The 26,220-nt window shown below is 43.7% G+C and overlaps 1 protein-coding gene across 7 annotated transcripts in view; it reads left to right on the top strand.

Moving 5' to 3' along the window:
- The first annotated feature begins 4,246 nt into the window (after positions 1–4,246).
- Positions 4,247–26,220, top strand: part of fyco1a (FYVE and coiled-coil domain autophagy adaptor 1a) — a 197,237-nt gene continuing 175,263 nt past the window's right edge. For 2 of the 7 annotated variants that reach the window (XR_005942626.1, XM_041184338.1), the window contains exons 1-6: positions 4,265–4,479; positions 6,329–6,414; positions 12,000–12,106; positions 15,542–15,667; positions 17,384–17,490; positions 19,590–19,733. Coding sequence is in view for 6 of the 7 variants with exons in the window: in XM_041184338.1 (XP_041040272.1) it covers positions 6,357–6,414; positions 12,000–12,106; positions 15,542–15,667; positions 17,384–17,490; positions 19,590–19,733 (542 nt within the window). In the remaining variant the exon portion in view is untranslated. Of the gene's footprint in view, positions 4,480–6,328; positions 6,415–11,999; positions 12,107–15,541; positions 15,668–17,383; positions 17,491–19,589; positions 19,734–26,220 lie in introns of all 7 variants that reach the window. The other 5 variants (XM_041184332.1, XM_041184334.1, XM_041184336.1 and 2 more) reach the window with 5 other exon arrangements.

Here is a 26,220-nt window from a genome sequence, read left to right as displayed (position 1 = left end):
CAGAAAAAAAGCTGGATTTACCTTTAAAATAGGTAGCAGCTTCAGGGTCAGCACATCCAGAACCCAGCTGAGGGACAGCTGCAGCAAAGGGGTCTTTAGCCAGCAGTATAACATGAGGTTGCCGTGCTGCACTAAAGGGAGGAAAGATTTTTTCAAAAAAAACCTTCCCTTTCAGTGGAGTCCCTAGCTTATTGTTTTAACAAAAGTTCCTGCAGAGTTTACAACTTTTTTTAATTGGCCCGCAATTGAAGCCAGAGCCCGCCAAACATAATAAAGTGCAGGAGGATCAAGTAAGAAAAAAAAAGACAGTCAGGGAGCCATTTTAAAGAGAGAGAAAAATGGTTCCTGCACAGACATTCTTAAAAGGGCAGTGAGATTTAGTGCAGTAACTACAAAAATTAAAAGTGGCCATGGATAGAAAATTAGAACCACTAGACCCATTTTGGCTAAGGCAAGGGCTAAGCCAAGCCGAAGATTGGGAGTCTTGGAGAAGAAAGTTTTTAGATTATAGTAGTGCATCAAGATTAAGTAAGGAATCAGAAGAAGTATAAGATAATACGTTTGTATACTTGTTTGGTATATGTGCAAATGAAGTAGCCATAAAACAAGGTATAGATGACTCTTCAACCACATTTGTTGAGATATTAAAAAGACTCCGATAAATATTTAAAACTCCAAGTCGTAGAAATAGCAGATCTGAAAAGGTCTAGAACATCCCCAATAAAGCATTGAAGTGGCAAGGAGGCCCCAGAGCGAGAAAGGCAGGAGACCCCAGAGCAAGGGAGACAGAAAACCCGAGAGCAAGGGAGACAGGAGACCCCAGGCTGAGAGAGGCAATACTCAAGCAAACCACAAGATGGTTGCAGACCATATCAGCGCAATAAAGTGTGAGCCAAAGAGCTGATACAGTACCCAAACTGCAACAGTAGGTGGCAGTATGGAGCGAGCAGGTGGCTGTGAATGAAGGAAAGCCATTTGAGATAACCCAAAAGAAACAAAACCTGCAAAAAGAAAATGAAACAATTCCCACAGAAAAATGTTCGTTCAAAGCTGCCATGGAAAAATTCAACCAGAATTACAGCCAAGCACAACAGCAGGCAGAAAAGGCACTCAAAGAAGTTGCGGTCCTGAAAGACTCTTTGAAGAGCCAATATGTAGCCCTGGAAAACATGAGGGGCTAAGAAAGATGTTGAAGACTACTTCAGCAACTGCAGCATTGGAGCTATCAGTAGCAACAAAGCAATGCACTGAAACGCAGCATGAGTTGGCAAGAGGTCAACAAGAAAATAAACAGTTGAAACATCAGCTGATTGTCCTTCAAAATCAAATGCAAAAGGAGTATGTAACCCTTCAGCACCATGAAGATATGAAGATTGTCGTGAATAGCAGAATGGAAGAGCAGCAGAAGAAACTTTAGGAATTACAATACATACAAAGTAAAAATTGAGCTTTGCAAAGAAAAGGAAAACCTGGTGAAGGACCTTTACATGCAAAAGTATCCCTCAGATCAAAGTTTGTTCCTCTGGAAAATTAGGAAGAGAAGCAAAATAAATTTAACGTCACTCTGAACAAACTGGAGAACCAGTTGGCAAAGAAGACAAAGCAATGTTCAATATTCCAGGAGGAAGCCAAATGGTACAAGAAAGGGACTGAAGAGCTAAAGAACCAGCTGAGTGGAAAAAAAGGGACCTAGAAGGGAAACGCTATTGAACTTTTCAAGCTGCGAGCAGATAACAAAGCCATGAATAGGAAAATTATAGAACTGAAACAAGTTAAGACTTCGCCAGGGACAGACCTGGTCAACAGTGAAACCCTGGACCTCTTTGGACCTCTGCTGTTTCTAGCATTTCATAAGGAGTAGATCATACCATTCTTGATTCTGATAATCCGTCCTTGAATATTGTGTGAAAGATTGATTCTTCCAATGTTACAATGAAGTCTTATTGTGCCCAATTGGGATTGATGACTTAAATCATTGATGGTAACTAGGACTAAATGTCCTTGACAAGCACGAACCCTGTAACAATTGGCAATTGGCAGCAGGACTAGGCAAATAACAAGGCAAAGTAACTGTACCGCAATCCTTTCAAGGTACGAGGGGTCATAACTTAACTCCTGAGGGAGGAAACTAGTTCAGTATGCTACGAGTGGGGGTGGTGCACTTAACCTGCAACAGGTAAGCAACTATGAGTAAGAAAAGGAAATCCAACTTGGTCCATCAGTATGAGGAGAAATTCTAAGGCAGTGAAGTAAAAGCAGGTAAGGCGCTGATCTCTGTCATGTCTAAAGTAGATGAGATTTGAAAGGAAGGTGCCTGAATTCAAGAACAGGTCAGGTCTAAGAAGATAAAGGCAAGCAAACAGGGAAGAGATATATGCAAATATGTTATTTGTCTGTGAAATTGAAAATGAAGATAGGGCTCAAGGAGGAAATGATAGGGCATAAGTGTCAGAGAATGAAAGGAACTACAGCAGTCAGTTGAGAGCTTTTGCTTGTGAACCCTTGAGTTCAGTGCTATATCAGGAGACCACATATCTGTGCAAGGGTCAGAGCTGGCTGCTCAAGAGCCTGAGAGAAAAGGCTGAAAAGAGAAATAGTTAAAAGATGCATGAGGCTGCTGAGGGATGAGTCTGAAAAGTTTAAGGAAATGATTGAGTGATCCTTCTGATAACTTGTTGAGCTACCCAACTAGTCCAGGCTGTCCAGTAACCCATCACTACCTTAGGAGGATCACCATCATGATGGTGCTGAAAAGTGTATCTACACCACATGGTCTGTAGCTGTTCAAAATTAGAGATGGGCATTCCAAGAGCAAATAAAAGAAGAAATTTGGCTAATTAAGTAAAAAGCAGATGATGATTGCTGATTAACAGTTTATTAAAGGAAATTGGAACATCCTTTTATGTGTGCACCAATTGTGAGAGTTTCACCCATGTTGCTGGCACATGTCCTGAGGATGGCCAGGTCTTCCTGGTGGTTCGATCTCCAATAGATTCTGGAAAGTCCGAATTCACTGAGGATCAATTTAATTAGTTCGTATTTACTTTCAACCACTATTTACTTTCATTGGCCCACAGGAGGACAGGCTGGGTCCGGCTCGCGCTGCCCTGTGATTGACAGGCCGGGTCCGGCTCGCGCTGCCCTGTGATTGACAGGCCGGGTCCGGCTCGCGCTGCCCTGTGATTGACAGGCCGGGTCCGGCTCGCGCTGCCCTGTGATTGACAGGCCGGGTCCGGCTCGCGCTGCCCTGTGATTGACAGGCCGGGTCCGGCTCGCGCTGCCCTGTGATTGACAGGCCGGGTCCGGCTCGCGCTGCCCTGTGATTGACAGGCCGGGTCCGGCTCGCGCTGCCCTGTGATTGACAGGCCGGGTCCGGCTCGCGCTGCCCTGTGATTGACAGGCCGGGTCCGGCTCGCGCTGCCCTGTGATTGACAGGCCGGGTCCGGCTCGCGCTGCCCTGTGATTGACAGGCCGGGTCCGGCTCGCGCTGCCCTGTGATTGACAGGCCGGGTCCGGCTCGCGCTGCCCTGTGATTGACAGGCCGGGTCCGGCTCGCGCTGCCCTGTGATTGACAGGCCGGGTCCGGCTCGCGCTGCCCTGTGATTGACAGGCCGGGTCCGGCTCGCGCTGCCCTGTGATTGACAGGCCGGGTCCGGCTCGCGCTGCCCTGTGATTGACAGGCCGGGTCCGGCTCGCGCTGCCCTGTGATTGACAGGCCGGGTCCGGCTCGCGCTGCCCTGTGATTGACAGGCCGGGTCCGGCTCGCGCTGCCCTGTGATTGACAGGCCGGGTCCGGCTCGCGCTGCCCTGTGATTGACAGGCCGGGTCCGGCTCGCGCTGCCCTGTGATTGACAGGCCGGGTCCGGCTCGCGCTGCCCTGTGATTGACAGGCCGGGTCCGGCTCGCGCTGCCCTGTGATTGACAGGCCGGGTCCGGCTCGCGCTGCCCTGTGATTGACAGGCTGGGTCCGGCTCGAGCTGTGATACACAGGCCGGGCCGAGCTAGGCTTGGCGCTGTGATCGACAGGCCGGGCCCAGTTCGTGCTCCCCTGTGATTGACAGGCCGACTGCAAACACATTGCTGAACGCGGCCCAGGCAGTCAGCTGACAGTCCATTGTTGACAGCGCGCCACACACTAACTTGACAGCCAAACAATCCCGCCCTCCTCGGCAGTTGATTGGGTAAATCCCCGCAAGCGGCGCTGACGCTCCAGTGCTGATTGGTTAGCTGACACATCGCTCAGCGGGCTTGGTTCAAGTTAGGTTGAAGCGCGGCCTGGTGCGGTGATGGTGGGGGCGGTGAGTGATCAGCCTCCCGGCTGTAGAGTTGATGGCGGTTTTGGTGGAGATCTCTGAGTGAGAGTGCACTAATACCTCCCCTATTGCCTTTTCTTTCCTCTTCAAGGTTTGTGGCCTGGCATCTCCTTGTTAGGAAATGAAGAGCTGTCAAGGAAGTGAGGGTGAGGCCTATGCGCTTAGTGTAAGTATTGGGCCTGTGGTGAGAGGGCCTGATCACCAGAATCAGCCCAGAAGGTGTCCATTCGGCCCCCCTATCTATGTTGCTTCTGTGACAGAGATGAGTTCCACTCCCCTGCTCTTTCCACAGATCCCTGTAGACTTTGCCTTTACAAGTCCAATATATCCAATGCCCTAACATAAAAGCAAAATACTGCAGATACTGGAAATCTGAAATAAAAACCAAAAGTGCTGGAAGAACTCACCAGGTCTGGCAACATCTGCTGATCACAGAGAAGCAGATTCAACTTTTCGTTTAATGAGTTCTGAAGAAGAGTCATATTGGACTTGAAACATTAACTCTGATTCCTTCTCCACAGATGCTGCCAGACCTGCTGAGATTTTCCAGCACTTTCTGTTTTTATCCAATACCCTGTTAAAAGTTAGCATTGAATCTATTTTCTCCACCCAGTGCAACCTAGATCATAACAACTGTGTGAAGAAGAATGCCTTCACATCTCACCTCTGGTTCTTTTGCCAGTTATCCTTAGTCTGTGTCCTCTGGCTATCAACACTCCTGCTACTGGAAACAGTTTTCCCTTAACTACTCTACCAAAAACCTTCAAAATTTTGAACATTTATTACCTCTCCCTGTAACCCTCTCAACAACTTGAATTTACAGTTTGCCATTAAGGTAATGAAACATCTTGAGGAGCTCCACAGGAGCATTATCAGACAAAAATTGACACTGTGCCAAAGAAGGGGCCATTAGGACTGGGGACCAAATGCTTTTTGTAGGATTTAAAGTGGTGCTTTTAATGAGATGAGAAAGGCGGAGAGATTTTTTTCTTTGGAGGGAATTCTAGAGCTGGGACCTGGGCAGCTGGAGGCATGGCTGCCAGTGGTACCAAGAATGAAGTGGGGATTCATGAGCAATTGTTCTCTGCAATTAGGTGAACAACCATTTCTTCTCCAGTCTCTCCATATCACTGAAGCCCCATATTCCTGGTTCCATTGTAGTAAATATCTCCTGCTCCCTCTCCAAGACCTGCATACACATCCTAAAGTGTGGTGCCCAGAATAAGATACAATATTCCAGCTGAGGTGTAACCAGTGATTTATAAAGAATTAGTGTAACTGCCTTGCTTTTGTATTCTAGGCCTCAATTTATAAAGCCAAGGATCCTAGATGTGTTTTTAAATGGTACAATCAACATGTTCGGCCACCTTCAAAGATTTGTGTACATATGTGTGAACCTTTGCTGAACACAGACACAATGATGTAGAATTTGCAGAACAGAAACCATTTGATCTAACTGATCTGTGCTGGTGTTTATATTCATTTATAGTTCATTTAACTCTATCAGCGTACCCTTCTGCTTCTTTTTCCGTCATGTACTCATCGAGCTTCCTCTTAAGTTCAGCTTCGCTACTCACCTCAGCCACTCCTTGTGGTAGCAAGTTCCACATTCTAACCACTCTCTGGATAAGAGCCTTGTTGTTAATTCTTTATTGACTTTATTATGCCATATTTATATGACCACCAATTTTTTTGAAGGTGGAAATGCCTTCAGATCTACGCTATCAAACCCCTCCATAATTTGAAAAACCTCTATTAGATCATCCTTCAGCTTCTCCTTTTGGCACAGAATTAGCAGAATACCCTAGGCCGATATGAATGAAAAAGATACTGTCCTTACTAATTTATTGTGCTGTCTGTGCCAGTCCCAGTGGAGGACAATCTACGTGTCAGTTATATGTGTTAGAAATAATGCAGTATGCCTGGCAGCAGATAACATGGCATTCAAATCTTTTTACTCTGCAGCTTGTTGCCCTGCTGTTTACTTTAATGTGCAAGTATTTTTAATCAAGCAGGTTATAGACTATTTGAGTTGAAAGCACAATGATGGCGATGTCTGTTGGAGAAAGTCAGATCCAAAGGATAATCCGAGACCTAAAAGGTAAGGATTGCTAGATTTGCTCTCAACACATCTCTTCCCATGGGAATAAATAAATAGAGTACACACTCTTTCAATGTCGATGTTGAGATATCACCCGATGAAGGACAAATGTTCAGTTTTCCTTGAAGCTATCAGTGGATTTTGCACCTCTGCTGTTAAGGAAACAAGCAGACAGCTTCTGGGGGATGTCTTCCAGATCTTCCTTGACCAGTCACCAGAAGGCTCAGGATAGTGACACTGACAATATCCCATCCAATCTTCATAACCTAAAGAGAAGCTATGGTCCTAATCTGGGGAGGCTACAGTTGTGAACTCCAGGTAGTGAGGAACTGACTATCTTCTCATTGCCAGCTCCCATATGGCTTAGTACATAAACCTAATGTATAACTGAACAATCCTCATTAGATTCTTGAATTAGCTAATATAACCAGGCTGATTCTAAGAGTTCTAAAATCGGCCAAGTGGAAAATCAACCTGGATTCCACCTTTGTCCCAAACTCTGTTGGAAGTGTATGTGTGGTAAAATTTTCTATCCATCCCCAGTTCCATCTCCGTAGTCTCTTGATATTGCTTTATTGATTGCTCAGCTATCTGGCGAGCTGTAGACAATAGCTCCTAGAGGGGGCAGGAGAGGCTGAATCATCTTCCGCCTGGCAGCCAACCAAGTTGATACTGGAGGGCAACCAGGAGGGAACTCTAGGGGCAGGCGAGTGTAAATGGGGAACCCTGGGGATGGTCCTTGGGAGAGCAGAGAAGGTAGAATCACAGCGATGGGAGGGATAGGAGATGACATCAGGGCTGGAGGGGTTGATGGTGGGATGAGGGGCGCCAGCATTTGAGGTTGGTGATTGAGAGAGAGAGAGAGGGGCAATAAATGATGGAGGGGAGGTTAAGGCTCCCTTGAGGGGCTGTGGGGAGTACAACTGCTCCTTCTGGCCTACAAGGAGTGCTCAGAAAGGCACTTATCTTCGGGAGCTAGCTGTCCCCTACTTACTTTCATTACTGAGTTTCCTGACTCTGTGAGCTGGATTTAAAAATGTTAGTTAAGTGCCCCACCGCTCTGCGTTTAAACACTGATGACCGTGATTTGATTGTGCATTGATTGAAGAATGCATCTATGTTGAAGAGAATTGAAGAGGGGGAAACTTGGAAATTGGTCTGGGAAAGTCTGTACAATCTGGCAGAGCAATTGAAAGAGTTAATGGATATTGAGCTAGAAAAACAAGAGAACATGGGTGCCTGAATTTTGAGCAATTTGGAGTTAATGAAAGGTGGAGGATGTGAAGCCAGCAAGAAAGATGCCAGTGAAATTCACCTTGGTTAGGAGAAATTCATATTGGACAGTTGTGCAAATCATGCAATTTGAACTTGATGGAAAAGCAAAATCGTGCAGACTGACAATTCTCTATCATCAGTCAAAATGATTTTTTCAAAGTGACTCAAGCACGGATATGGATAGTGGCAGCCGTGGAGATAACGTAGAAATGGAGAAGTGGAAGTAAGTGGTCCTGGTGCTGAATCACGTTTGGTTTGAAACACAACCTCTTGATGCCCCCCACTCTGCCTGTTAATTGTATATGAATTGGGTGTTTATACATATGTTCAGACCTACAAAATGTGTGTCTTTGTAAATAAAATTTATTAGCGTATTAAGATGAGGCTCCAATGTTCTATCCTTTACCACCTGGCTATCTGAGTTGTAACACTGTCTACTGTTAGCATTTTGGATGTACAGGAAAGCAAAGTACAAGCCGAGAATGGGTGAACATTGTCCCTTTAGGATTAAATAGAAAGGTGTGAATGTTTGTGATGTTTCAGAGGGATGCCATGGTGACTGTTAATATGTTCTGTCACTAAGCTGATGCAACCACGCAATTCCTCATCTCATCATCTCTTATGCCAAGAGTAGAATACTGCTCCATCATCTTTACTGCCAGCTCCTCATGGCAGGGGAAGAGATTGTAAGTGTTAAAAGTTGCTGCTCATTCACTGACAAAAGGAAGAATCTAGAGCCAGTCTTTCCTGAACATTAGTTTATTCACATAACTGAGAGAACACAGACGTAAACTCCCTTTTCCTCTCTCCCACACAGGTGGAAACTAGTTCTTATATACTTAAGAATAAAGCCCTAACCTTTCCCCAATTAGTAACAGCTTGTTCATTTACAACTAGAGGGTGCACTTGATTGTCACAGGTTTCCTACATTAATAGTAAGAACCTGAAAATCAGAGATATTCCCTGCCTGTGCCTTGCCTCTTGTGGGCAAGAGTTTCTTCTGCAACCCAATCGGGCGAAAGCTGTCGCTGGATTATGTTAGGAACTAGAGATAGTTGAAGTAAGTTATATTTGTATTTGTGGGTGTTAGGAATGAGTTTTAGCTTTAAGTTTAATTTGTATTTCTGTATTGGCGTGTTAAGAAAGGGAGAACTTGAATTTTAGTTTCACTTTAAAAGATGCTTGCATTTTAATTAGGTTTTACAACTCTCGAAGGAGAGTTAAAACCAACACGGTAGAAAAATCTTGGCTGTTGCCTAGCAACAGGAGGACCACACAGACACAGAGAGAAACAGAAAAGCAATTTGAGTTCAGTTGGTCATTATGCTGTAAGGTGAAGGGAGCAGTTTAAGATGACACTAGCACACTGTTGAGGAAAATAAGTCTAAGAGTCTTAGATGAGTTGCTGTAAAGTTAAAGTAACATTGAATGTCAAATGAGTTCTGGATCTCAAGGAAGATATCAAGTTGTCAGCATTCTACTGGGAGAGGGAACTGCATAGAGCAGGTCGTAAAGGAAAAAGAGAAAGGCCCAAGAAGCACTTTAAGTTAAGTCAAAGGAAAAGGTCAGGAATTTGGAACAAGATCCTGTTCAGTGGAAATGAAAGCAAGGAACAGAGAGAAAGACTCCAAGCTTAAGAGGGAGGAAGCTGCAGGAGGCAGTTTTGAAGTAAAATAGACTTGCCAGAAGATCCAAGGAGATAGCCAAGGTCTGTGACTCCTTACTATGGGCCTGTGAAGCAGTGGTGTTATGTTGACAAGGCTGAGCATTTAAGAGAGTGTGCGTGGAAGAAAGTTTGAATGCACTTGGCGATCCGGGAGAGAGGAACATTGGAAGGAGAGTTTGAAACCCTGGAGGTGGATTCTTGTGGAAGGTGTCAAGAGAAAGCGTCGTTTTGGAGAAGATTCCAAGCGAGTTCTTTGAGAGTGGAGATTGGAAACCCCCTTGTGAAAGCTGGAGCTCATTGAGACCAGGTAGCTCACAGTGTGACAAGCACCTGGGGGGAGGTCCATAGTATCTGTTTGGGGTGGGATCTGCCACTTGATATCAAAGTGTAGTGTGCCTGACCACAGGTCATCTGTTGGTTTATGTGGACTGTGTACTTACTGTGAGCATTAGAGCATAAGATAGTTTTTGTAACTTGTGTTATCCTTACTAATCTGCACAAATCTGTAAAGGTATAGTTGTAGTTGAAGGAGTACTATCATATAGCCCATCTTTTTTTGTTTAATAAATGTTTTATTCTTTTGTTAAAAGTCCATCAGCTGATTCCTGTGACTCTGTCCAATAGCTGCCCTCCAAATTTCCTAACAAAAAATAAAAGTTAGGATTTATCAAGCTGGGTTCCACCCTGTGATCTGACTTGTCCAGTAGTAACATCAGCTGGGATCATAACAAGTGTCACAGGCGGCATAGGACAGTTAAAGTAAGAGATTTGTTGGTATCACCCTGATAAAGTGGAGGTTTTTAATGTTGTGCATGCAAGTAATTACTGTTAGGGCATCTGGATATCCATACTGTAAGGTCTTAAATTAGTGGCTCCCCCAGCAGAGTACATTGTAAATGATTAGTTTTGCAGTGTTTACCTTTTGAGAATTTTTTAAAAATTTATTCATTCACGGGATGTGGGTGTTGTTGGCCAGGCTAGCATTTATCGTCCATTCCTAATTGCCCTTGAGAAGGTGGTGGTGAGTTGCCTTCTCAAACTGCTGCAATCCATGCGGTGTCAGTGCACCCACGGTGCTGTTAGGGAGGGTGTTCCAGGATTTTGATCCAGTGACATTGAAAAAATTGCGATTATAGTTCCAAGTCAGGATGGAGTGTTGCTTGGAGGACAACATGCAGATAATGGTGTTCTGCTGCCCTTGTCCTTCCAGGTGTTAGAGGTCGCGGGTTTGGAAAGTGCTGTTGAAGGAGCCTTGGTGAGTTGCTGCAGTGCATCTTGTAGATGGTACATATTGCTACCATTGTGGTGGAGGGAGTGAATGCTTAAGGTGGTGGATGGGGTGCCAATCAAGTAGGCTGCTTTGTCCTAGATGGTGCCGAGCTCCTTGAGTATTGTTGGAGCGGCACTCATTCAAGCAAGTAGAGAGTATTCCATCACACTCTTGACTTGTGCCTTATAGATGGTGGACAGGCTTTGGGGAGTCAGGAGATGAGTTACTCACTGCAGAATTCCCAGCCTCTGACCTACTCTTGTAGCCACAGCATTTATATGGCTATTCCAGTTCAGTTTCTGTTGAATGGTAACCTCCAGGACATTGATAGTGGAGGATTCAGCAATGGTAATGCCATTGATTTCAGCAATGGTAATGCCGTTGATTGCCAAAGAGAAATGGTTAGATTTTCTTTCGTTGAGAATGGTCATTGCCTGGCACTTTGTGGCCCAAATGTTCCTTTGCACTTATCAGCCCAAGCCTGAGTGTCGTCCAGGCCTTGCTGCATACAGAGACAGACTGTTTCACTTATCTGAGGAATCATGAATGGTGCTGAACATTGTGCAATCATCCACAAACATCCCCACTTCTAACCTTATGATGGAGGGAAGATCATTGATGAAGCAGCTGAAGATGATTCGGCCTAGGACACTACTCTGAGGAACTCCTGCATCAGTGTCCTGGGACTGAGATGATTCACCTCTAACATCCACAACCATCTTTCTTTGTGCTAGGTATGATTCCAACCAGTGGAGAGTTTCCCCCTGATTCTCATTGAATTCAGTTTTGCTAGGGCTCTTGATTACACACTCAGTTAAATGCTGCTTTGATGTCAAATGAAATGTGTGCTAGTGCTTCAGGAGGAGTCAAGCTAAGTGAACTGAGTCCTTTGCCACTAACCTGCTGAACTGTTGCCTACTGCTGCAGTCTTCAGGCAGAACTGGGTTTTTGTAAAGGCAGCATGCTAACTTCAAATTACCCCAGCAAGTCCTTCCCATCTTTATGCCAGATTTGCATCCATGAATACTGCAAGTAATATGAAAGTAAACTGACTTATGAAATTCTAGTGCCTCATTGGTGTAAATGCAGCATAAGTCACCTCATGAAATATTGGGGAACTTGTTTATCCTTACATCAAAGAAAGCATGCCTTTGGTATTTTAAGAGAAAAGTGGCGGCAGATTCGTGAAGACAGTTAGTGGCTTAGCAACTGATGGTAAGGAACCAATGCAGAAAATGAGAGAAGAATGGAAAGATGTTCTGATTAGGATTGATGAAAGTTAATGATTAAGACTGAAGGATGTTAATATTTGAGTATTAATATTAACATATTAGATTAAATTTTGAGATAACATGGAATGTATTGGTTTTGTAGATGCGATTTCAGAGTTAAATCGAGAACACAAGGAAAATGGTGAGCCAATCACTGATGATAGCACCAACCTGCACAAATGCTGCTTAAAATTAGAATACCTCCTTCAGGTAAGGAACCTGGAAGGCAAGTAGTTTTACTGTAGGCTTTGTATTATTAAAAGAGATTTACAGTAGTGATATCACTTTTATTTTATTTGTGCATCTTGGAGCACATCATTGATAGAAGAATTCAGATGGTTGGTGTCCAGCAGCGTTAGCACAAAAGCAGAATTAAACCAGTCTATAAACTTTTGTAGTATGTTGTGCGAGAAATGTTAGGTTATTGTTTATTCACGGTAAAATGATTATTCAGCTTGGTGAGTTTTATTACAGCTTTCAAAAATGGGCTTGGTAGGTCAAATTTATTACAATAAAATAAGGCCTGAACAGGTAAGATTGATTACAATAAAAATAAAAGTTGGATAGGTAAAAGTTATCATCATGTATACAGGAACTAGTTTGGCAAATCTGATTATGATAACAACACGGTATGGGTAAGTGAGATTTATTACAATAAAAGTATGATGATACAGATTAGGGACTACCCCAGATACCTTAACAAAAGCAAAAATACCTGGAAAAACTCAGCAGGTCTGACAGCATCTGCGGAGAGGAACACAGTTAACATTTCGAGTCCGAATGACCCTTCAACAGAACTAAGTAAAAATAGAAGAGAGGTGAAATATAAGCTGGTTTAAGGGGTTTGAGACAAGTAGAGCTGGATAGAGGGCCAGTGATAGATGGAGATAACCAAAAGATGTCATAGACAAAAGGACAAGGAGGCGTTGAAGGTGGTGATATTATCTAAGGAATGTGCTAATTAAGGGTAGAAAGCAGGACAAGCAAGGTACAGATAGCCCTAGTGGGGGTGGGGTGGGGGGAAGGAATCAAAAAAGGCTAAAAGGTAGAGATAAAACAATGGATGGAAATACATTTAAAAATAATGGAAGTAGGTGGGAAAAGAAAAATCTATATAAATTATTGGAAAAAAAAGGGGGGGAAATCAGAAAGGGGGTGGGGATAGAGGAGAGAGTTCATGATTTAAAATTGTTGAACTCAATATTCAGTCCGGAAGACTGTAAAGTGCCTAGTCGGAAGATGAGGTACTGTTCCTCCAGTTTGTGTTGAGCTTCACTGGAACAATGCAGCAAGCCAAGGACGGACATGTGGGCATGAGAGCAGGGTGGAGTGTTAAAATGGCAAACGACAGGGAGGTCGGGGTAATGCTTGCAGACAGACCGAAGGTATTCTGCAAAGCGGTCACCCAGTCTGCGTTTGGTCTCTCCAATGTGGAGGAAGTTGCATTGGGAGCAGTGAATACAGTAGACTAAATTGAGGGAAGTGCAAGTGAAATTTTGCTTCACTTGAAAGGAGTGTTTGGGCCCTTGGACGGTGAGGAGAGGGGAAGTAAAGGGGCAGGTGTTGCACCTCCTGCGGTTACATGGGAAGGTGCCGTGGGAGGGGGTTGAGGTCTAGGGGGTGATGGAGGAGTGGACCAGGGTATCCCAGAGGGAACGATCCCAGCGGAATGCTGGGTGAAGGGAAGATGAGTTTGGTGGTGGCATCATGCTGGAGTTGGTGGAAATGGCAGAGGATGATCCTTTGAATGCGGAGGCTGGTGGGGTGATAAGTGAGGTCAAGGGGGACCCTATCATGTTTCTGGGAGGGAGAAGAAGGTGTGAGGGCGGATGCGCGGGAGATGGGCCGGACACAGTTGAGGGCCCTGTCAACGACCGTGGGTGGAAAACCTCGGTTAAGGAAGAAGGAGGACATGTCAGAGGAGCTGTTTTTGAAAGTGGCATCATCAGAACAGATGCGACGGAGGCGAAGGAACTGAGAGAACGGGATGGAGTCCTTACAGGAAGCGGGGTGTGAGGAGCTGTAGTCGAGGTAGCTGTGGGAGTCGGTAGGCTTGTAATGGATATTGGTGGACAGTCTATCACCAGAAATTGAGACAGAGAGATCAAGGAAGGGAAGGGAAGTGTCAGAGATGGACCATGTGAAAATGATGGAGGGGTGGAGATTGGAAACAAATTTAATACATTTTTCCAAGTCCAGACGAGAGCATGAAGCAGTTCTGAAGTAATCATCAATGTACCGGAGAAAGAGTTGTGGGAGGGGGCCGGAGTAGGACTGGAACAAGGAATGTTCCACATACCCCATAAAGAGACAGGGATAGCTGGGGCCCATGCGGATACCCATAGCCACACCTTTTATTTGGAGGAAGTGAGAGGAGTTTAAGGAGAAATTGTTCAGTGCGAGGACAAGTTCAGCCATACAGAGGAGAGTTGTGGTGGATGGGGATTGTTCGGGCCTCTGTTCGAGGAAGAAGCGGAGAGCCATCAGACCATCCCGGTGGGGGATGGAGGTGTAGAGGGATTGGACGTCCATGGTGAAGAGGAGGCGGTTGGGGCCAGGTACCCCAGATACCTTCTCTGGTTTGATGGTGTCCAACATTTTCATAATTGGTTTCATTTTTATTGGAGTTGAGTGACAAAGATTTACTGGAGGCAAAATTTTATAGCCCTGAAAAGGGGTTTGTGGATTGGAATGTGGCTTAACCTGCGCCAGTTGCTTCAGTTGCAGGCAGCACACCAGCTTCATGTTATTTGAAAGTTAACATGATTGCAGTATGCAGTCAGCACTAACTGCGCTGTTGACTGCCTGCACACTTCGGCAGAGGGCCCAAAATCAAGAGACAAGCAACAGTTAAAGTTAGCCTGCACTACTTAAAGCCAGCCTGCATTACTTAAATGGGCAGTGCACTGTGGCAGGAGAAGATTTTGGCAGTCATTCTACAACTGATTCTTCCTGTTTCAAAACCCTCTCTATTTATATGAAAGCGTATGAATTTGACAGACAGGAAAAAAGCAACTGGTCCATCGACCAGGCTCTGATCACTTGATGCCTGAAACATTGTGAGTGGATGTTTCCTTTCCCTCCTGATTTCTGGCAGCCATGCAATCTAGCAGAGGCAAAAAAATATATAGGCCTAAATTTTGCACCCATCGGGTGCACACAGGTTGACAGACCTGGAAGCAGACGCGAAATGCGCTTCCAGCTGCAATCGGCCTCCAAGTGCAATTTCATGCTGGCTGGCCAATTAATGGGCAGCCAGCATGAAATGCACACAGAGAAAGCCTTGGTGCTGCCGGGGGAGTGGCAGAAACTAGCCCTGACTGCAATTGAACTATTGAAGTTACAGAGAACAGGGTTACAGAACACTTCTCCCGTTTCTTTAATCATCCTTGGATGGATATTATCCAGACCAGGAACTCTGTCAATTTTGAGGCTTCCTAATCTATTGAAGATTACATTACTGTCTGTTTTCGTAGCAATAATATTATTTAATACAGAACTATTATTGTGGCCAAGGCATTGTGAAGAGATTGACTTTGTACTGAAAACTCTCTTTAGGTTTTCGTCCTTGTAGTGTGTGTGGCTTATGTACAATTACAAAGCTTAGCCTTGACATTGTTTTTTTATTCATATCTTTTGTTACAGTTTGACCAGAAGGAAAAAACTACTTTTCTCGGTAACAAGAAAGACTACTGGGATTATTTCTGCAATTGTTTAGCCAAGGTGAAAGGAGCCAATGATGGAATTCGCTTTGTGAAGTCTATCCCAGAGGTAAGAAGGTGAAGTTCTCCAGAGGACGATTAATCACTTAGCAGTACTATGGCTATTTATGCATTTTCTTTCAAATTTCTTGATCTGGATTGCGGATAAGAGTTTCTGTGAATTTTCTGGCAAATAGTAGAGAGTTTGCTTGAATATTTTGAAGCATGTGATTTTTTCTTGAATTTATTAATAGTAATTATTAACAAAGAGCTAAATGTAGGCATCTAACCAGATGCTCTAAATTAGAGAGTGTTCATTCGCAAGGCATCCAGTGTGATTTGTTCTATGTGGAACCATCGGGCGGTATTTACCAGAGTTGATGAGGTCCTTGCTCGCCAGTTGGAAAGCTGGTGGAAGCCCTGTGTCACCTCACGGAGGGAAGGCCCTCCATCAAGGACCCGGGGTGGGGAAGTCTCGCCAGCTGTGAGCTGCCAGCCAGTCAGAGGCTAACAGCTCTATTGGAATGGCAGGGCCACTGGGAGGTGGCGGCTACTGTCGATACTATACCCACCCGAAGCCTAGGATCACAGGAGAGTGATGGCAGGAGTTGCGGGGGAAAGGGGATCAGCGAGGGCAGCTCTCAGTGGGTGGGCACTCTCACCGAGTGCCTTTGAATGAGGCCCTCTCCCTGCAGGGGCCTGCAAGCTAAAGCACACAGGTTTGCATGCCGTTCTACCCATATGGTGAGCTCCCTGCCCACAGCTTGGTTAATCCCGTTGGCAGTGGAATGAGGCACTTAAGTGGGCATTAATTGCTAAACTGGTAACGAGATGGGAATGCCACCCCCAGGCTTTCCTGCCATGGAGGCTGGAAGGTAGCGGGGTTCCCACTTGCCATCTCCTATCTGATTAAATGGGACCCCCCCACCCCTGCATCATGGGAGGTTATTAAATTCTACTGAAAATGTCTAACCTTTGGGATATTTTGTAATTTCGTTTGGAGAAGTTGCAATGTTTAAGCCCATTTAGCCTTAAAAAAAAGAGGGAGAGAAAATGGTAAAATACAAAATAGAATGAGAATGCAGCAATTCACTAAGATGCTACCAGAGCTAAGGTGCTTTAATTGTGAGGAGAGGTTATTGAACTGCTTTGTTGCCATTGTAACAAATACATTTGAGGAAAGTGTGTTCGGAATTGAGTGATTTTGGTAAAGTAAATTTTGACAAACTTTTTCCACTGGTTAGTAAATTAGTAACTAGAGGGCAGAGATTAAAAATAATCATCAAAACAATTATGGGAGAACTTAGGAAGAATTTTATTTTTATTCAGCCGACTGTTAAGATGTATCCTACCAGAACCAGTGGTGGTAGCAGAATCCATAATAATTTTTCAAAGTGAAATGGATAAATATTCAAACAAATAAAATTCAAATTGAGTCAATGTAAATGGGGGTGAGAGTGGGGTTGTAGGAATAGTGGTAGCAGAGAATTGATTTGTCGAAATAGGTTTCTGAAATTGGGTATTTTTTTCTTTTGTTTTTGCCCTTACCTAAAGATAGTATTACCAGTGTTTTGGAGAATGGTGCATGACCTTCTGGTAGATAGGATGAGCATGGGTGGGCCTGATGGCCAACTTTCTTTTTGTAAGTGTATATGCAAAAATAAATACTCTTGAGGTTATTACTAATAAGCATCAATGAATGTATTGTTATGCTTTTCATTGTGAGACATTTTTTATCTGGGCACGATAAATTCCTTGAATTAAATGATGCTTTCAATTTTTAAAGCTGAAAACCTCCCTTGGGAAAGGACGAGCATTCATTCGGTATTCTTTGGTCCATCAGCGCCTGGCTGATACTATTCAACAATGTTTGATGAACGTAAAAGTCACAAGGTAAGCTACAGATGTTTGAATTCTTCAAGTTACACTACAAAAGAGGTATTTATTAATAATTTAAGAATAATTAAGGTGCTACAAACATATTGAAGTTTGTTACAAGAATTGCTTTGTGGGCTCTATTCTATGCCCTTCAGTTGGTGTTTAACATTATTCAGTTGAAATTACCTCCACTGTAGTGCCCTGGGTTAGGGAAGGGGAAATCAATCACAATTCCGGCTCCTAATCATTCAGTGCCCCTTATTGGAAATGTGCATGAGTGGATGTTGGGTGTCTACAGACTTGGCTGTAATACCTGATGTGGTACAATACCCCTGCACCCTCTTTCCTTGCCAATGACATAGCAGCTTATAGGAACAAGGGTGACAAGCACATGGGGACACCACCATCTACCTGAAAGTTCCCCTCAAAAGTTACACCGTATCCTTATTTGGAAATATAAGGCCATTTCTTCAGCATCACTGGGTCACTATCCTAGAATTCGTTACTTAACAGCATTGTGAGTGTACTTACATGGGCTACAGTGGCTCAAGAAGGTGGCTCACCACCAGCTCCTCAAGAACAATTGGGCCTAGCCAGCAAATGCTGGCCTATAGCCAGTGATGTCCACATCCATGATCAAATGAATATAAAAAGTACCATTGTTTGTTGCCAGTTATACTTCTGTGCCATTGTTCACTAGGACTTGCACTGAGCTGACCGTGGTGATGCATCTTCCAAATTAACTGCTCTTCTTGGTCACAGAAAAGCAAAGAACCTATATTCCTTCTTGAAACATTGGGGGATTGAAAATATATTGTTTATTGTATTCAATAAAGTAATGTCTTAAAGTTATTTATTTCCTCACTAAATTAATCATTTTATTGCTATTAACATGCTTTTACTTAATTATTAGTTCAAAGGAGGTCTTGTGGTGCAGCGGTAGTATCCCTACCTGTGGGCCAGAAGCTCTAGGTTCAAACCCCACTTCAGGACTTGATAGCCATGGAAGGTGCATTCATAACCTGGCCAAACAGGTTGATTATTAGCCTGTAAATCCTTCCAGTTGGCCTGATGGCGGGTGGTGAGAGCAAGAGAGTTTCCTGGTCAGCCTGCAGAAGACAATGGCAAACCACAACAGTACTTTGCCAAGCATACTCATGGACCAATCCAATGGAAGGCCATGGTCGCTAAGACCCTCTTAGGGCATGGTATCTCAACGAGCAGGAGGATCAATTTAAAGTTATTGAAGGGTATTGGATTTAATGTTGTGTAGGCACCGATGGAATATATGTTTAAAAATAACCCAGGGAATGAAACGGTTATTCTATCGAACAGTACAATTCCATCCAGAATCTATACATAATTATGATGGATTTCTCTCCCACACCATCTACTCTTACAATAGCACTATTTTCTTTCATCATTCTCCACTGGGGAAATAAAAATGAGTGCTACTAACATCAGTGTAAACTTCTCAACAGATAACAATGCAATTCTTTTTAAAAGGGGGCAGCTGACCCTAAATGTTGTGGGAGTCTGTTCCACATCCATTATCCTATGGGAACAAGTTTTCCTCATTTCCCAGTAAAATAGTGTGTTTAATTCAACCTTATCTGCACTTTTCATTTTATAGGCATGTATTACAATTCTTATTAATTTCTCTCTCATCACTTGAACAAAATTTGTCATTTAATGCCTGGAATTATCCTGGTCATTCCTCACTGAAGCTGTTCTAACTTACAAGTTTATGGGAAAAGGGCTCTTGCAAAGAACCGGCATTGGCACGATGGACTAAATGGGGTCCTGAGTGGTATCATTCCATTATTTTATTTGATGAGAATTTGTGTGCAGTTTTGCACTGTGGGAACAAATAAAGTCTGGTCTAGTTTAATTTTCAATAAAATGTACATGTACTTTGATAAGGCTCTGGAAGTGATCTGGATGAATTGTCATTATGTATTGCTGATTTATGGAAGATTGCTCATTATCTTCTTGGTAACCAAGAAGATTTTGTTGTTAGTGTTTTAAGTGTCTCAGGAACAGTTTGTGAATTTCTTTTGTGATGATGTAAACCTTGTTTTGTGATTTTAATGATTTTCCCTCAATTTTTAAAGTGACTGGTACTATGCACGAAGCCCATTGCTGAAATCTCATCTCTGTTCTGACATCGTCGATCACCTCTATGAATTAAATGAAGTGCAGTTTGACTTGGCCTCTAGAGGACATGATTTGGATGCTACTTGGCCAACTTTTGCACGGTAATACAATTTATTTGCATTGGGTTGGATAATTAATGGTCTGTCAACTGAAATTGATTGTACTGCTTGTAATGCATCAACATGCCCAATGTACTACAGAGTTTATTAGGCAGTAAGTAATGATTATTACTCAATAATACAATGACTGCAGCTACTATATGTACAGACATTTTACTTTGCAGTGATTACATAGTTGCATGTGTCTTAACATGAGGTAATGGCTGATTTCTTGAGTTTAAAAGATTGAAGGGCTCTAATCAGTGTTTAAAATGGTAATAGGCTTCAATAGGGCAATGGTGGAGGAACCCAGAACAAGGGAGTACACTCTCAGAATTAGAGCTAAGCCTTTTAAAAAGCAGGTATAAAATCAGGAAGCCCTTTTCATTCAAAGGTCGGAATTTTACAGCCCAGCTGCACGGGGACAGGGCCATAAAATGCGGTGAGCCATTCTAAACCCCATTGACTTCAGTGGGACTGTAAAATCCTGCTGTTGTAACATTCCACCCAAAAGGTAGTGGAACATGCTTCCTAAGTGGCAGTGAATGTTGAATGAAGTGCAATTTTCAAGACAAGAGATGTATAGATTTTTGTTAGGTTGCATGTTAAGGGATTTGACGCCTCTTCATACTGCATTGTTCACAAATAAAGAATGACTTCTAGGAGGTTTGACAATGTGTAGTGGACTCTATACCAGTACTAAGAACTCCTTTGGTCGAGGAAGTGTAAAAGGTGATTACCAAAAAAACCTGTAATTTCTCATTGCAATCAATAAAAGTGAAAGGTAAACCAGAACTAAGTGCATACTTGGGAACGTTATAACTTAGAAATACCTACAGAATTAATTGGCAAAGTAAAATGAAAGCCGATTCTACGCAACTACTTGAAGACTGTTTCTAGGTTCTATAGGACATATAAGCCATTTTTAGTTCTAAGTATAACTGACATTTATGTAGTGCCTTTAACACAAAGTGTCCCACTGGGGATAAAAGCCCCAGCCATTGTAGTAGAATTAGGAGCAGTGACAAAATTTGGTCAAAGAGATGAATTTTAAGAAGACTCTTAAAGTTGGAAGAGCTTAAGACTCTTCTGCCATTGGTTGGAAGAAAGGGTTAACAATGAGTCAAAGGCTTGGAACGAGACAGAAGCATGAAAAAGGTTACAGAGGCCAGATTTGTTAAACTATAGGGAGATTTAAAATTCAACACCTTGGAAGGCAGGCAGATAAAGTAGTCAAACTGGGAGGGTATAGTAATGGAAAAGTAGCACACTTAGTGTGGGATACAATGGGCCAGATTTTCAAATGGCCCCCAAGGTGGGACCAGAGGCAGACAGGCCCACAATTTCCTAACTACTGGCCGCTGTGCCAGTCTCCTGCCAAGATCACAATTCTGAGCCGTTTTCTTTCAGGCATGGTCGGGGGTTGGTAGCTACCTGTCCGTAAGCAGCAGGTAGCTCATTAGGCCTATTAGGGGCATTCTCCACATACTGGCTGCAATTTTCCAGTTGGCTTGCAGGCCCCCCACTGAGGTTGAAATACAAACAAGGAATGGAGGCAACCTCCCCATGGCAGACCCAGGAGGGGGGGAGGGTGATGATGGGGGCGATGAGGGGCTGACCCACCATCCATCCAGCTCGGGAAACCCTGCCCATGTCATAACCAAAGGGCTAAAGCTGCTGGCCATCCAGTCAGGGGGTTGCTCCTACGCGATAACAGCCTGACAGCAGTGACCTTTTTGATGATAAAATTTTTTAAATCTCTTCGGGGCGTCTTCATCTTGAGCGTCCTTTCTCTCTCACTCTCTCCCACCTCCACCAGCAGTTCCCATCTCTGACAGTAGAGCTGCAGGTTTTTCAGTGCTGGAGTCCTATTGATCCTACAGCTTGGGGAGCCCGCCAACCGCCCCTAATTGGACAAGCAGGCTGGCCACCAGCTGGCCTGCTCGTTAAGAATCATGTTGGATGTCAGGCACTGACGTGACACGAGGTTGGGATCTGGAAATGCACCTGACATCAGGATCCCAGCATCAGAACAAAAATTCTGCTGAATGTGTCAAAGATTTTCAGATGAGTTATGGAGGGTTGAGACTGGGAAGCCACAAGGGAAGTGTTGAAGATGAGAAGATCTTGAATCAAGGTGAAATATTTTATGCTGGCCTTGAGAGGATTCTTTGGTTTTAGCTACGTCTGCATAGCCTGTAAAGTGCAGAACATGGGATGCAACTTCAAAATTTTTTGGCCTTTTTTTTTACATATGTTTGTTTTCTGCTGTTTGGTGATTCAGAGACCACTCAGTGTGGAAGTGATGTTCTGTGTCTGTTCTAATGAATTGGGAATTTACTGCAGAATGAGGAAACAGTCTGAGTAATTATGAAAGAGGAATGCCAAATTGAGAAGTACTTCACGATTTAGGTCTTTAGAGTTACATATTGTTCTGTGGTTTTGTTTTCGTTTTTATAAAAATGTATTCAATTGTAAATATCCAGTACATCCTGTAGAAAATGCATCAAATGCATCAATTGTATATGTACAATATGTGTGTGTGTGTTAGCTGAGTGTTCAAATTACTGAAGTATCTTTTGACAGCTTATCATTTCCAAATTGGCAAGTCAAAGAAACTAAAAATTTTGTGAAATTGGTTTGAGTCTCTGTTTCACTTGCCTGAATGCACTCTGCCTGAATTGTTCACTTGATTTTAGTGGGCGAGAGTGAACTGAGGTGTTTGCACTTGGTGAATTACCAGTGAGCAGCAGCTGTTACTGATAGCAGGGCAGTCCAGGAAAGATAAAAACAAAAAACTGTGGATGCTGGAAATCCAAACAAATACAGAATTACCTGGAAAAACTCAGCAGGTCTGGCAGCATCGGCGGAGAAGAAAAGAGTTGACGTTTCGAGTCCTCATGACCCTTCCATAGAACCAGTTCTGTGGAAGGGTCATGAGGACTCGAAACGTCAACTCTTTTCTTCTCCGCTGATGCTGCCAGACCTGCTGAGTTTTTCCAGGTAATTCAGTCCAGAAAAGAGCTCACTGAAGAGAGCGGTCCACTGCTCAGCTGGATAGAGATGAAGATTTAAGGGGCTTGACAATAAGGAGTCAACTATTGGCAGGACATAAGCTTCTGTATGAGGCACTGGAAGGCCTGCCAATGGACTTCACCACTATGAAAATGTACAGAAGTCTGCTTTAAACTTGTGTTGTCTCACCTCACAACCTTGGCGTGCTGCAGTCTACTCTGAAGATTATGGTCACCTCCAGGGACACTGCAGCTGGGCCTTCACAACGGGAGTCTATATGTTCAAACACTTCACAGCTTTGGTGGAAGCTCAAACAGCTGTCTTACAGAATTTGGACTCAAACCTCTGATCCACCTTGGGGAGGCAGATGTTCAGCGTAGACAGAATGGTTGGCATCTTCAAAGCGTCGGTCATCTGCTGCAACCTACTCTCCTGTGGAATAGTGTTAAGTGTTGAGCCCCAACCCTAGGGTAGTGGCATTGACATGATGGTTGCAATCCTCTCTTTATGTCAGCAGGCATTTAGGGATAGCAAAAAATGCTGGCATAGCCAGCGATGCTCACATCCTGTATATGAATAATAAAAAAAAGGTCTAGCTCAGCACACCCTCAGTCCACCATAGTGCTAGTGTCAGCTGGGCCAGATGACCCCAGCAGCAGTCATTTTGGAGCATTAAGCATCTGGGCCCTCACAGGCTCGAGCACCCAGAAATCAAAAACCACAATCATCCTCAGGAACCCAGCATGAGGCACAGCAGCCTTCTAGCAGTTCTAGGCGAGCACCTTGTTGGAGCAGCCAAATTAGGAATAATTCTTTCAAGAAAAACAGTATAGGATAATCACGGTTAAAAAGTGACTGGAAGGCAGTAGTATGTGAATGGGGTTTGGATTGTGGCAGGATGGGTTCTTCTGTGTTTTCAATCTGGTTTCAGATTGAACATAAATTCACGTCATTAAATGCGACTCTGGTGAACAAGACCATAAAAAATGTAAACAAAGCACTGCGGTTCATTTCTAGAGGGACAGAATTGAAAGCAGGGAAATTGTGGATCCTTGGTTAGACCATGCTTACAAAACTGCACGATTCTGCTTTCCATATTAGAAAATATATGGAGAGACCACCAGAGAAGAAAGAAAAAATTACAAGATTGTCACCAAAACTGAGAGAATATAACAGCCAGAAACAGTTTGGAGTGCTTGTTTTCTAGAAAAGAGAACACTGAGGGGCGACCCAATAAAATTTTGAAGTAGTTTGAAAGGATTGATATGATGAAACGCCCCTGTTTTCAGAGAGGTGGAGTGGATGTGGGGAAAATCAAGGATCATGTAAGGAATAGGAGCAAGAGTAGGCCATTTGGCCCCTTGAACCTGCTCCGCCATTCGGTAAGATTAAACCTGACCTGATTGTGGCTTTGTCTCCACTCTCCTGTCTGCCCCCTTGACCCTTGACTCCATTGTCAATCAAAAATCTGTCTAACTCAGCCTTGAATATATTCAATGACCCAGCCTCCACTGCTGCCTGCGAAGGAGGAAGAGAGACTTGACAAGGCCAGGTATGTGGAGACCCTGCTGTCCTTATAAATACAGGGCCTCATTAGCATATTGTGGAACTGCCTCCCACCCAGCAGCCAGCCAAATTGACAACCTGGTCAACAGGCAGGAAGCCACAGCCATGCAGTGGCCTGTGGTGATGGTCCTCGGTACTGGCAAGGGAGTAGCAGCTCCGGGCTGCAGTCAGGAGGGCTGTGGGAAGGCTTAAAATTGAGATGGCTGGGGAGGTTAGCAATTGGAGGGAGCGGAAGACATCCTTGAGGGGTTTGATGAGAGCATCCTGCTTCTCCTGACCTCAAGGAGTGTTAAAAGAGCCACTCACTCTGGGGAGCTGGTAGTTCACTTTTTGCATTAGTTGCTAGGAACTCCACAGCTCAGGCCACCCCCTCACTTACTGTTAAATTTAATTTCTGGTTTGGATGATGTCATCAGGCCTCAACTTTGGTATACTGATTAGTTCCTGCTTGCTTTTTGTGGGGGTCTCGTCCACAGCCTGATTTCTGCATTTTAAAGTATAAAGGGGTGGGAATGGGATCAGGTTGTTTGATCTTGATACTTTAGTCACCAACATGGCCCAAACCTCGTTCCCTCCTGCTTGTCAGCATTGGTTGGGTGGTGCTGGAAATGTTTCCATTTGTGGGCGAGTCCAAATCTAGGGGCCGTAAATGTAATCATTACAAATAAATCTAATAAGAAATTCAGGAGAAACTTGAGAGTAATTGGAGTGTGAAACATAGTACCACAAGTTGTAGTCGAGACGAATAGCAAAGATGCATTTAAGGGAAGCTGAGTAAATATATAAAGGAGAAAGGAATGGAAAGATAGTTAAAGTAGAGCAGGAGGAGGCTTATGTGGAACATAATGTACAGGCAAGTTGGGCTATTTTAAAGTCGGCAATTGTCACCAGGGACAACTTTTGAATTCCCAAACCAGCCCAGTGTTGAGTTTATTCCGTTGCCCAATTCTGACATGGAGCACTGTGCCGCAGAATTTAATTTTGCAATGCCAGTTTTGAATCTGAAAAATGTGTGAAAGACATAGCAGTTTTTGTCCTCATTGCCTAGCATGAAGCTGTGACATGTCAGATTATCTTGCACAATGGTTGAGAGGGCTTCTTGCACTCTGTCTTTGCGCAGAGGCAGCCTGTGCTGAGGTGCAGTCTCAAGAGAATGGCCTTGGCTCCATGGGTTGCATATGCTATGTTCTTATAGATGACAGAATGCCTGCTCCACTGTCAGGTTCCAGTCACCTACACTATGATGCAGCAATCTGCAACCTGACCCTTGTGACCCAGAGCCATTTTAATAAACGGGCATGGGAAGGTTAGTTCACATGAAGTGCTCTTGGATGAGTTGCTGTGTCAGATGGACTTGTTTGAGTTCTCTGATAAAGTAATGGAGAGGATTGATGAGGGCAGTGCAGTTGTTATTCACATGGACTTCAAAAAGGCTTTTGATAATGTACCACAATTTAGGCTTGTTGGAAAAAATGCTATCCATGAGATTGCAGAGGCAATGTGGATATGACCTTGGTGAAGGGACAGAAAGCAGCGAATAGTGGTGAATGGTTGTTTTTCAGACTAGAGGGAAATATATACTGTGATGTCTCCCAGGGGTTGATATTAGGAGCACAATCTCTTTGATATATATTAATGAGCTAGATTAAGGCAGAGAGGGCATCATTTCAAAGTTTGCAGTTAACATAAAATTCAGAAATGTAGTAAACAATGAGGAGAGCTGTAGCAGATTTCAGGAGGATATAAACTGACTGGTGAAATGGGAAGACCCATGGCAGATGAAATTTAAAACCAATAAGTATGAAGTGACGCAATTTGAAAGAAAGAATGAGGAGAGGTAATATAAAGAATTTGGTACGATTTTATTTGGGATGCAGGAACTGAGAGACCAGGGGATTTATGTATACAA

The sequence above is a fragment of the Carcharodon carcharias genome, chromosome 3 (assembly GCF_017639515.1).
Source record: "Carcharodon carcharias isolate sCarCar2 chromosome 3, sCarCar2.pri, whole genome shotgun sequence".
Taxonomy (NCBI): domain Eukaryota; kingdom Metazoa; phylum Chordata; class Chondrichthyes; order Lamniformes; family Lamnidae; genus Carcharodon; species Carcharodon carcharias.
Note: the sequence above shows the minus strand (reverse complement) of the source record. Positions and strands in the feature narration are given on the sequence as shown.